Source organism: Dromiciops gliroides, chromosome 5, assembly GCF_019393635.1.
Source record: "Dromiciops gliroides isolate mDroGli1 chromosome 5, mDroGli1.pri, whole genome shotgun sequence".
In the NCBI taxonomy this organism is placed as follows: domain Eukaryota; kingdom Metazoa; phylum Chordata; class Mammalia; order Microbiotheria; family Microbiotheriidae; genus Dromiciops; species Dromiciops gliroides.
In genome coordinates, this window is record NC_057865.1 from 35294465 (window position 1) to 35307678 (window position 13214).

Here is a 13214-nt window from a genome sequence, read left to right on the forward strand (position 1 = left end):
TACCATCATAATTCAGATGAACTTTGCTGCTTGGTTTGAGTCCTGGCCCTAGGTTATAACTAGCTGTGTGATTGTGGGCAAGTCTCTTTACTTCTTTGCTCCTCAGTTTTCCATTTGTAAAATAGGAATAATAATACTTGTACAATCTTCCTCGCAGCATTGATATGAGAGAAGTGAATGTAAATTGGTTTTTGTTGTTGTTGTTTTTATTATTAATCTAAGATAGTCACAGGACCCTGATGATGTTAAATTCTAGTTTATTTCCAAATTGGTGGGGTAAAGGTTTTAAGCATGTAGTTGGTACAGATTAAATGGGGGTGCCATTATATTCTTTAAAATAGCTTACTATCAAATCTGGCCTCAGACACTTGACACTTACTAGCTGTGTGACCCTGGGCAAGTCACTTAACCCTCATTGCCCTGCAAAAGAAAAAGAAAAAGAAAAAAAAGCTTACTAAAAGAATCAGGCCTACAGAAATGACATTGGCCCAATCTATACTTCCCATCCCCTTTGCCTTTTCCCCTGAGTCATCATTCTTACCTTTGAGTATATACCTCCTCCAGTAATTTACTGAAGTTTCCTCTATCGATTTTCATTGAAAACTGAATATGGAAGCAGTAGAAAAGAAAGAAAATGTCTCTCTTTCATCTGAGGGATTAAGGTATATTGCCTAATTTTCATTGCCTCATCTTAATTTTTTCTAGGCCCATGTAAAATGGTAAATAGTTATTTTAAAAACTAATTCCATTAACAAAACTCAGGAAGTATATGGAATACTGAGGGTTATTTTCCCATTTTTTTTGTTAGGCTGAGAGGTACACTGGCAAATATATTATTGTCACTTAATGGTTATTCAATTCGAGAGATTATGCTAATCACATTGTATATTTGCCATTTTATCCCAAAAGATTGGATTAATTCCCATCATCTCCATTCTTAGGTCATGATTATGGACTTAGAGGCCAATACATCAAGTCTCTCATTGAAACAAGTCAAAAGATTGAACCCAAGGAAATATAAACAACAAAGGATGTGCTGGAAATGTCTTTAGGATGTCAAAGGATGTTCTGCACCCCCCCCCAAAAAAAAAACCCAAACTCAATAACAACCCCAATTTCATACCTAAGGAGGGAATCTGGGTTTGACTCCGTTATGCTGCTCTCTTAATAAGTAATGTGGGCCTCAGTTTCCTTATATGAAATAATAATAATAATAGTTGACATTAACATTGCACTTTAAGGTTTACATTGTACTTTAATATATGTTTTCATTAGATAATTTAAAAAACCCTGTGCAGCAGGTACAATAAGGTGATTCAGTGGATAGAACAGGGCCTGGGTCAAGAAGAACCTGAGTTGAAATCCTACCTCATACACTTCCTAACTGTGTGACCCTGGACAAGTTACTTAACCTCTATCTGTGTCAGTGATCTCAACTGTAAACTGGGGATAAGAGCACCTACCTATCAGGGTGGTTGTGATGATTAAAAGAATTCACAGATGGAAAGTGTTAGGGCTACATCCATGCTAGTTATTTTTACAATAGATATATTCTCCTTTACATTTTTCTGATGGGGCTTACAGAGAATAGGGAGGTAAGCCATTGGACCCTAATACTACTGCTTTGGGGTCATACTTCTTAACCCCAGTCATCTTCAGCCCTGAGCCCCTACCCCTAAGTCCTACAAGGGTCATCCCATTTCTCTCTTTTGGTTTGGGGACTGGAATCAAATCAACACCATCATTACTAATGGAAAGGGAATGTCATTTGACTGTCCTATTGTTCTTGGAACAACCCTTGTGACTCCCCAGGCCAAAGCTCCCTTCCATGTCCATTGCTCCCAATTTATATTTAGTTTGTCTTCTTTATCAGAATGTAAATCAGTTTGATTTTTTTTATACCCAGCCCTTAACATGAGGCCTGGCACATAGTAAGTATTTAAGAAATACTTATTGATTCATTATTAATCAGCCAACATGTGTTTTTTGTTTTTTGGGGGGTTTTGTTGTTGTTGTTGTTGTTGTTGTTTTTTGTGGGGCAATGAGGGTTAAGTGACTTGCCCAGGGTCATACACCTAGTAAGTATCAAGTGTTTGAGGTCGGATTTGAACTCAGGTCCTCCTGAATTCAGGGCCAGTGCTTTATCCACTGCACCACCTAGCTGCCCCCCATGTATTTATTATACATTTACTATGTACTATTCTTATGAGGAAGAAAACATCTACATGTAAGATACCTACAAAATAGGTAGAAGGGAAGGCACTAGCAGCTGAGGTAGAGCAGGAAAGATTTCTTGTAGGCTTCTTATAGATAGCAACTTTGGCATTGAGACATTAAGAAATCTGGAGATTGTTAAGAGGCAGAGAGGTAAGGAGAAAGAACATGCCAGGCATAGGGTATTGTCAATGCAAAGGTATGGAGGTAGGAGATGAAGTGTCTTATGTGAAGAATAGTTAAGTGGACCAATATGGCTGCACAGTGAAGTGCATGGAGGGTACTAATGTGTAAGAAAGTTGGGCCAATGAAGAATTTTAAATGCTAATATTTGATCCTTAAAGTGATCAGGTTTTCTTGAATAGAGGCATGACACCTCAGACCTAAACTTGAGGAAAATGGGGAATCTGTGTCTTTTGAGCCTCCAGGTTGAACATTCTTTTTCATTTCAACAGAAGGAAGGGGTTGGACTAGAATTTGTTTAATGTCTCTTCCTTGTAGAAATGCTAAGACTTGCCTTTGGGAGGTATCAGATTCCTTGCTCATGCTCTCACAGCATGAGCTCAGTATGAGTCTGGGTAGGGAGGGATGAAGAAGAACCAGCTAGGGCAGCCTCTGCTCTTACTGAAGAGTTCTCAGCATGGTCTGGCATCATGGGAATTTGCCCAAGCCTACTTTGTGCAGGTAATCCAAGTGATTACTTCTCTTCCAAACGATAAAGCAATTTCAATATGTAATCAAATCACAGAGTGTCTTTCTTGTCTTGACTTTAAAGATCCCATTTACATATTCATCATTTGAATGTATAAATTTATTCAGATGGCTAGGTTAGCACATCACTAGGGGCTTTGATCAATCCTTCCCCCATGCCAGAAATGAATGTTTTCTTCTTCACCTTCATCCTTTTGCCTTCCAAGTCCCAGCCTTGAGTGTCATCTCCTTTAGCACTTGGTTTGGAGTCAGGAAGAACTGAGTTCAAATCTTGCCTCAGATACCGTCTGTACTATCCTAGGAAAGTCACTGAATCTGTCTGTACCTCAGTTTGCTCATGTGTAAAATGGGAATAATAGTAACTCCCTCATTGGTTGTTGTGAGAATCGAATGAGATAATATGCATAAAGTACTTTGCAAACTTTAAAGCATTACATAAATGTGATCTATTATTAGCATGATTAATTTTATTAATTATTCATTTCTTTACCATCAAGACTTCTCTTTTTTTGTTTCTCTTTTATATTATAGTCATTTGTATACACAATTTACACTCCCTGAGAGCAAAGCCTCTGGCTTATATTTACCTTTGTATGCATTGGATCTAGCATGGCGAATCAAAGTGAACTTAAAGTTCTCTACTGACATGAAACAAAGAACAAATGACATGCCTTTTTTTTTCTCCAAATGACCCTAAATGCAAACCTAGAGACTGCCGTAAATACAATCATTAACAAGCACTCTGATTTTTAACACTTGCTTCATCTTCTTTTCTAAAGGAGCCATGATTACCTGTTGCATGGAATTTTCCCTAAATTGTGGAGCTTTTTTTTTTTTTGGCAATATACCTAGTTAATGAAAAAAAGAAAGAGAATTTTTATGATTCCCTCCAGTTTTGAAATTCAAGGTGATCATGGCCCCATTTGGCTTTTGGTTGTCCAAACGTCTTTTCTAACTTTCAGTCATTAAAATCTATCAACTCATCCTAAGATTTAGACATTCAAAATGTGTTTTTAAACTTGAAAAGAGAGGAAGATTTTAGATTCTCAAAGGTTTGAAAGAAACGACTTTCCTTGTATCATGAATGCTGTTGGAAGAGGAAATTAATCCAAATGAATCATTCCTTGCCTTTTTTTCATATTTTTCTTAAATTTGGCTTCAGATAAGAGAAAATTAAAATTAAACTTAGCATTACTTCAGAATGGAACTGTATTCTACTTTCTATTAGCTATATAACCTAATATCATAAATAAGAGTATGTGGGGGGTATTTAACCTGAAAAAGGAAACTCTAAGGACTTTTATATACTGTTTGCATATTAATACATGATGATAACTACAAAGGAATTTTATTTATTCATTAAAGAAGACCCTCTAGGACCTCTGCTTGGAAAGACTTTGCTAAGTCAATTTTTTTTTCATGGATTAGGTTAGGAAAATCTGGTTCAGTGTAGTAGGGAAACCTAATGCAGAGTTGCTATAGATAGCTCCATATACAAGCTATTGTAGAATATTTGGTTAAAAAATGGAAAGATGTGAAAAACTTTATATATGCCCTCTGTGACCTAATAATTTAATTCTTTATAAAAACAGACTAAATGGAGGAGAAAGAATGCAGATTTAGGATCTTTTAAAAATATGGATAACTTAATAGTAATTGACTTTTTAGCTTGGGAAATAGCCTGTGATCACATCATTTTTTTTTTTTTAGAATTTTATTTTCCAAATTACATGTAAAAGCAAATTTTGACATCAATTTTTTTTAAACTTTGTGTTCCAACTTCTCTTCTTCCCTCCCTTCCCACCCCCCCACCCCAAAAACTCAGATCATATCATCTTTAAATTCTTAAGGGCATGAAAAAGAGAACTCTCTGCTAGTATATTGCAAAAGCATCTTAATTTCTGTCAACAGCAAATTTATGTAACCATTCTGTAATTGCATCTTAAAGACATTTTTGACTTTCTGTTAAGGATATCTTTAGGGCTTAGGGTCATAACAATAGAAATAATCATAACTGCATGACAAGTGGAATTTAAGTAAAATCTGGGAGTGATTATTCTGTCAGCAAATTGAGATTCAGATCCTACCCCTAGTTGTACCTCCCAAGAGTGTAGATTAGAAAGCAGTAACAGATCTAAAGGGAAAGATTTGGGGGACACAAGGCAATTAGCATGAAAAGAATATTATACTTAGAATTTTCTGCTACTTCCCATTTATTCTATTTAAAAACAACAACAACAACAACACCACAATGCAGAGTAACAGTTGGAGACTACATACTTACTTGTCAGTATGTAGCAAATCCATTGACTATCAGGATCTCTTAGGATACTCTTCAGAGCTTATTGGGCCACTCAATTGTTTTGAAGCATTTAGAAAAACTGATTTCAGATGTAGATTTGATTTGTTTCGCATCTAAAGTGAATGTATATTTTTCTGTTTGTTTAGAAGGCACTATCCAGTTACCTTTTATTTCTCTTAGAGAATCTCAGCTAGAGAATTAAATCAACAAAGTGGACCAGGAAATCAGGGGAGGTATAGCCAGCCGCAAACTGTGAAGTTTCACTTCTTAGAGGGGGAAAAAAAAAACCACACACAGCCAGGAGTTTGACAGATTGTTCAGTAAATGCTCATTTTATTGAGAATTATAAAAAGGTGCTTAATGCCTTTGTGCCATTAATATAATACATTAAAAGGTTATTGTCAAGATTAGTGTTTCAGTTCTGAAAATTGACTGTAGGGGTTTATGAGCCACACTGTTCACAGCTTGCAAAGAAGGCAAGGTGTGTGTGTGTGTGTGTGTGTGTGTGTGTGTGTGTGTATGTTTGCATGCACGTGTGTGAGCATGTGTATGTGATTGTGTGCATTTCCTTAGCACTTGAAAAAAATTATATTAGACATTATTTTGAAGACGTTAACAGTGATAAATTTTTATTAAAAAGCCAAATGAAACAGATGCAAATTATATTTAAAAAAACAACAACAACAACCAAACAGTGAAATAGCCTTCAAGAATCAAACCTGTGTAGGGTTTTCTTCTGTTTTCTATGCCCGATCTCTAGAGTACTCCAATTCAAAAACATACATTCCTCCCCTTACCAAAAAAAAAAAAAAAATCTGATTCTTTAGTTGAAATTAATTAGCATTCAGAAGCCAGATAGCATGTTTTTGGGTATTCATGAGATCTCTGTTTGAAAAAATGTTTTTAACTTGTAGAAATGTGTTGCAACACACAGATGGGAAGAAAAAGAAAAAAAAATCTCTTTAGCAAGCACTGTGTGTAAAAGGAATATTACATTTTGCACGCTCCTGATTGCTCTGTGTAAACAGTTTTTGACATCTGTCTTTATAGTTTTCGAGGAGAGGAAGACTTTGTTAAAAGAATCATTTTTATACAGCAGTCCCCATCTCAGTGTTGCTTTACCTGTATTATGAAAGCAGATGGTCTGCATGTCTTTTGAATATTTATAACTATCAAAAACAATCTCTTGCTATTCACCCTTAGGCTTATGAGATGTCAGGACTGTTCTGGTTGAAAAAAAAATCATCTTGGGTGTTTACAGAAAGAGGATTACATTAAGCCGAAATGACTATACATTTTCCAGTTTAATATTTGTCCATCAGCTGTTTAATCGTATTTAGATAATTGTGTAAATAAGTTGTTGCAGCCCTTGCCCTCTCCACTGATAGAGCCTGAAAGCTTTAAACATTGGTGAGCCACTATTTTGTAGATATTCCTGTCCCCCTCTCTCCCACCTGGCCCCTAACCTCCTCCTTCCTATTTAAACAATCAACAAGGCCTTTAGTGATTTGGGGGCATGATTGCAAATTGAGGAGAATAAATTTGTGTTTACAAAAAAGTATGGAGGTCACCTGAATTATTAGGGAGCTATTGGCTTCCTATACTGGCTGTTGAGTGTGTTAAAGGATCTCTCACTGTGCAATGACACTACTTACTGTTTTCTAAAAGGCATCCTCACTTCCTTATTCTTTAGGATCATCGTCCTGGGTCGCTTTAAGGTTATTTTAGGGGAACTTTTGGGGAAGGAGGGGTTAACTGCTCGTGACTGGAAGCTGAGCAATCACTGATAACAGATTTTGCTGTGGTTGGTTGATTTGGCAGAAAAGCATGAACAGTTTTAGTTTAGATGATTGAATAACCTGATTAGCATTGTTTGGGGGTGGTTTTTGTTGTTGTTAAAAGCAAAACAAAACATTTTAAAATGATAATCCAGTCACTCCATTCCCCCACCCCCAGTCCCCCTTGATGAACCTTCTTGTGGGAAATAATTCTCTGATAACCTGGCTATCATTGGCTAGTGAAATGCCCAGTGAATATTAAAACTAAAATCAAAAGCAACTGTTTTTCTTCCTTTTCTAAAAATATTGTGTGTGTATTACATACTTTCCTCCCTTTTGGAAAATTCTGCCACACTTTTAAAAGTAACCATTTTTGAAGAACTATGCTACCCCAAATTTATTTATTTTTTCAAAATTTGGAGACATTCTGGGTTTTTTTTAAAGAGTGATTTCAGAATATTCTAGCTATATCTAAGATGAGCTTCAGGGGAAAAAAATGTTCTCCTTACCTTTACACAATTAGAAAGGTTATAAATAATGTATTTGGCTGAAAAGGAGAACTCAGCCTGTGGCAGATGGTATCATTCTAGAGTACTGAGGTTTCTGTGAAGATGGCACCATTTCAGAACAGATCTTCACCAGACTCTGAAAGAGAACTGCCGGGCCCCTCGGAGGGAAGTAATGTGTGCTTTATGGATCTTAGGAAAGCTTCCACATCGATGCCTAAGATGAGATTTGGGGGCTTACCTGAAGAGTTCTGGGATATGTGGCCAATTTAGGCAATCTATCAGTAGCCTTTCTCAGAAAGTGTAAACTATGGTTAGATCCTGGGTAATATAGTGAAGTGTATTTGAACTTGAGATTTCAGCAGACTGAGACTTGTACTAGGGGATTTTCCCCCACCCCCACCCCCAGCACCTAAGGTTTACAAGTATATTTTACACAGAGTGGCCATTCAGAAAGGAAACTTGCTGTGCAAGTACTGCCCTTTTCCAAATGCCTTTGATAGCGTGTTTAAATAGACAGCAAGAGAGAATTGGAACTATACTTGGCCATTGAGTGCTGTAAATGCTTAGCCATCTCTATATGGGTGATGCTCTGGAGAACCTGGGATAATGTTTCTTGTAAATTAGTGAAGAAAGTTCTTAAAACAGCTTAAGTTTGCCTTTCCTGGCATCTGAAATGATTTTTTAAAAGGGTGATAGAGTTGGCAACTAAATTCATGTTAACTCTGAATTTAAAGACTTTTCTGATCATCTCCTTGTAATGACTTCTGGTCTTCAGCTCCCATAAACATGGTAGCTTGTCACAATACAAATACAAAGACTCTGAAAGACTGAAAATGAGCCATTTTTTTTGTGATTTTCTGGACTAACAAGATGTTAATACGTAAGTGAACATATGATTTAGGGAATTAAATATTAAATTGATCACCCTAAATGATAAAAATTAGTAGCTATTTTTCCTGAGCTAGATTTTTTTTGGGGCAGAAAGGGTGTTTTAAAACCATTTTTAAACGGTGAATTTTATTCTATGAAAATGTTCTGAGGGACTTTGCCTTATCCAGATCCAACACTGTTGGTTTTTTTTTTTTGTTGTTACTGTTGTTGTCATCATTGTTTTTAATACCTAAAACTTTCACAGGATTTATTATTCCAAGCTTACCCCATGACCAATTATTTTTTTTATGCCCAATTATTTGAAAAATAATTTCTGGCTGTTTGGAAATTTGATCTTATCATCAAAACATAATTTGGAATTTGTAGGCATCACAGTGAATCTTGTGGCAATAGATTATGATGTCATAAACTCAAATTAGAACTTCATTGCAAAAAGATAAAGATGATGAGAAAGTTCTCATAAAAACAGAAAGTTAGACGAATAAGTGTAATTATTCTAGTGAAAATAGAGTGAATTCTCAATTCCTTGGTCTAAAGAGAAGCAATAACATGGATAAATACAAAGGAAAAACTCAAGCACATCAAATAATTTTAAAAAATCTTTTAATTAGCTTTGCTATATTTTAATCTTTTGATTTGCCCTATTTAATGCTTTGCTTAGGCTAATTTCAACATGCCTTTATATTCCCTATGCATACCAATTGAAGGAGAGAAACAACTCAGAAAGCTTTATTGGCAAAGTCAGTTTGATTAAAAAATTTCTGCAGATAATCTGCAAAGAAATAATCCATGTATGGAAAAGACAGAACTAAGTGTGATGTAGCCGCCATAGTCACTATGGAATAAATTGATCCAATTGATCATGAAGTGTCCCAAAAGAATTACAAAACTGAGTGACTCAGTTTCCTAAGTTTTATTTCCCTGTGAGGCCACAGGGAAAATACCAGAGGAGAAAAAAAAAAGGACCTCAAATAGGGAGAGGAAAATGGTTACATTTATAGTGAGAAAAAGTAGGTTATCTCCTCATTATCTTAATCTCCTCTTCAAGGAGGGGCTTGGGAGGTTTTATCCTAATTTGGACTTCCTGGGGTTCTATGACAACCCCCAGGCAGGTACCTTTTTCCCTGGAGGTGTGTTTTGGGGGTTTACACATCATAAGGTGAACCTAAGGACACATTTGGTGTTCTCTGAGCATGTTCCTAAAGGCATGCTTAAACTTGTCCGAGCCAGAGGGTCTTTGTGTTGATGGTATCTCTTTACTTAAGATCTGGTTTCTAGGTGTCCTGTCATCGAGGAATATTAATGGCTATTAATGGCTAATGGTCCTTAGTTACAGTCTCTGTTGATGGTGAGGGTTGATAAGGACAAACCCTTTGGTTACTGTAAGAACACAAACCTTAGTTTCTCTGTTAACCCTTTTAGGTACTATTGATAACTCAAGTCTTAGGTTATCTGTTAACCCTTCTTAGAGCTCAGGTCTTAGAGCTCAGATCTTAGGTTGTCTGTAAACCCTTTTTAGCCTCCTCCATCAAGTGTATATGGGGTTATAATTAAAATTGACCTGATTTTGCACATTTCATTTCTCATTGGTGACCATAAGTATATACTGACATAAATGTATATGTGTATGTATGTAGAGGGGGGTAAATTGTATATTTCAGGATCGAAGGCAAGATTTTAATAGATTAGGCATTTGGCATTTAAAAACTTCCCCAATATAGATAGATAAGCATAATTTTTAAAATCAAGAGCTTTCCAATGAATGGTTAAAATTCACACATGCTCTACTGCAGTGGTGATATTGGTATTCAAGAACCTACTTGGATGTCTGGATGGGTATCATAGAATTTTTTTAAAAAGTTGGACTCGAGCAGAAGAATATTAGCTATTATCCATTGGGAGAAATCCTCATTATCCATAAGATAGTCTCAATAGTTTTATTAGTGTCTGAGGATACTGCTCCATTATTCCAATGGAATAAGCTTCATTGATGCTGATGGATTGTTAACTGGATCAGGGAATCTTTAGGCTTTAGTTTTGGCAACTTCTATAAGGCTCTTTTACACTGGTGATTGTAACAGGCTCTTATTTAAATTGCACACCATTGGATTTAATGACAGCATCTCAAGCACTTTCAGAAGTAGAATTTTAGTGGTATGAAAATGTGGAAATGAATGTAAAAGCAATGAGTAGCAGACATGAAGTTTGTCACAGTGTCCCTTTGCTAGGCTATCTCTGTTTTGCAAAAGTAACAGACTATAGCACGTGTTTTTAGTCAAGCTCTTATAAACTCCACCCCCCCCAAATTTCCATATTACTAGCCTGTATACACTGTAAAACTAACCCTGATAATGAATTTCAGTGGAGTCAATAACCAGAAGAGCACAACTTTAAATTAGAAATAGCTTTAAAGTAGACAGTGATAGAAAAATATTTTGTATCTTTGTCCCCAAACTGGCTTTTCTGGTTATTAACTGTCCATAGAACAATGCTTCTATTCTGTAAATTATTTCACCATAGTCCAACAAAAGTTTGAAATGCAAGCTTTTATACACAAAGGGTTGGAGCAGGGAGGGGGAGAGTAATTGGAAATCTAATTATTTTTAAGACTCAATGGGAAATGTCTTTAATGTACTCACTATTGACTGGTTATTATGTATGGGATGGGGAGAATTATTTATTTTTTTTGAACATGGTTCTTTTCACTGAAATTATAGTGATAAGGTTTCATTTTGTTTGTTTAAAAACCTACTTCCCTATTTTGAAAGTGGAAAAAAATAATAAACTTTTCATTGTCTTTCTTGCCTTTCATGTTTTAGAAACTAGACTGCCTTTGCTCTCAAATAATTGATTGAAAAGAAAAGAAATATACTTAAAGTACATTTTTTCTTAGTTTCAAATGTTTTTCTCTTAAGAGAGTTTTATGGCCAGGCTAAGATTTAGACTCATGATTTGTTTTCAAATTGAATTAAATCTAATAATAAATTATTTCCCCTTCATACATTGGTTCCCTATGACTATTTTAAGTTGCCCTCTTACATGTAGTCATTCTGACCTTTTATAATAACAACATATTCACTCACCCATCCACTCCCAGACCGCCTCTCAGTAGGTCAGTGTGTAGGACAGGGAAACAGTCTTATAATATCATTGATAGAGGGAACTCTTAGGTGAAAATACTCCTTCCACCAAAGCATGTCAGTGCCTTTGATACCACTTACAGTCTTAGGGTGTTACCCAGAACGTAGAGAGGTTAAGTTACTTGCCCAGGGTCACACAGCCAAGTATGTGCCAGAGATTGGACTTGAATGCAGATATTCCTATTCTGAGGCAGGTTCTCTTATCCACTACACCATTCTGCCTCTCCTAGTGAAACTGATATATGGAGAATGAAGATAATAGCTATATGTAATGCAATCATAAGTTCTTGAGGTAGTAACTATATTGTGGCCTTACAGGCATAAGATGTATGTGCAGTTATTTGGGCTCAATGGAAGCTTTACAAGCCCAGAGTACATAGAAGTCTTTGAATTAGAATCTAGAGATGCTATGTTGAAGTTAACAAGTCTACTGTTGGATAGCTTTATCCTTGTCTCTGTGGATTGTTTCTTTCCATTCCATCTAAAACAAATGTTTGATTTTCTGCTTAATGAATTTTAAGTTGAAGCTCTAGGCTAAAGGGTAAAAAAAAAATTGTTATGGTACTCAGATGATAAAAAAATATGGTTTTAACAATTGAAATAATTTCTGTGTTCCAACTTGTGCTGCTATATATTACAAATGTTTTCCCCCCTTTTCATGCAGAGTATGATTTCATCCATTGTGAACAGCACTTACTATGCAAATGTATCAGCAGCAAAATGTCAAGAATTTGGAAGGTGGTATAAACATTTCAAGAAGACAAAAGATATGCTGGGTAAGCAGGAAGCGTTGTAAGGGGGCCACATACCATTACATGTCATTGGTGCTGGAGGGGGGGCTATCACAATCATATCTAAAGCCAGCTATTTTGATTGCCCAATTAGAGATCAATTTAGTATGTTTCTTTTTTTTGGGGTATGAGTATAATGAGATAATTAAATTCAATAAATGTTTGTGTTTAAATCAGCCAAACTGACTTGGTTGTCAGACATGCAGGAAATCATGGAATGAGGAGGGAAGCTGTCATTTTGCAACATCTCTATAAAGACCTAACAAGGTCTTGAATAACTAATATTAGATATGATCTCTCTCAGGATTAAGTGGCTTTTTATGGGGGGTGGAAAATTGTGTGATTTTTACAAACAATTTGAAAGGAATAATTCATGTTTTTATGAAGTACCTATCTATCAGGAAGGTTATTTTAGCACTTTGTTAAGTAGATCATTTAGTAATTGACTTCACCCCAAGGATCTTCAGGAACAAATCATCTGTGCTGACCAATGACTTCCCACCTCACTGACCCTTCCTAATAAGTGGTTTTACCTCATAATATCAACATTTGTTATGGAGAAAATGAATTAGAAAAGGATTACAAAAGGATAGGTAAGGATAATGAAGGGTTTCAAGAATGATAGGGTTAAAACGTGTATTTGTTTTACCTAAGTATTTACCTTCTGTTAGTGTCTTCTATTGATATTAATAACTGACATTTATCTAATACTTGAAGGGATTACAAATAGTCAGTAAGCATTTATTAAGCAAGTAATAGGTGCAAGACACTGTGCTAAGTGTCTTGAGGATACAAAGAAAGACAAAACCAATCCCTACCTTCAGGAAGCTCATATTCTAATAGGAGAAACAGCATGTAACTAGCCAGTGACATATAAG

General features: G+C 35.7%; 1 protein-coding gene across 7 annotated transcripts in view; it reads left to right on the top strand.

Moving 5' to 3' along the window:
* The window catches only part of SATB1 (SATB homeobox 1), a 118327-nt gene that overhangs the window by 37244 nt on the left and 67869 nt on the right, over positions 1 to 13214 (top strand). For all 7 annotated transcript variants that reach the window (XM_043967296.1, XM_043967298.1, XM_043967297.1 and 4 more), the window contains one exon: positions 12210 to 12321. In XM_043967296.1, coding sequence (XP_043823231.1) covers positions 12210 to 12321 — 112 coding nt within the window. The remainder of the gene's footprint in view (positions 1 to 12209; positions 12322 to 13214) is intronic.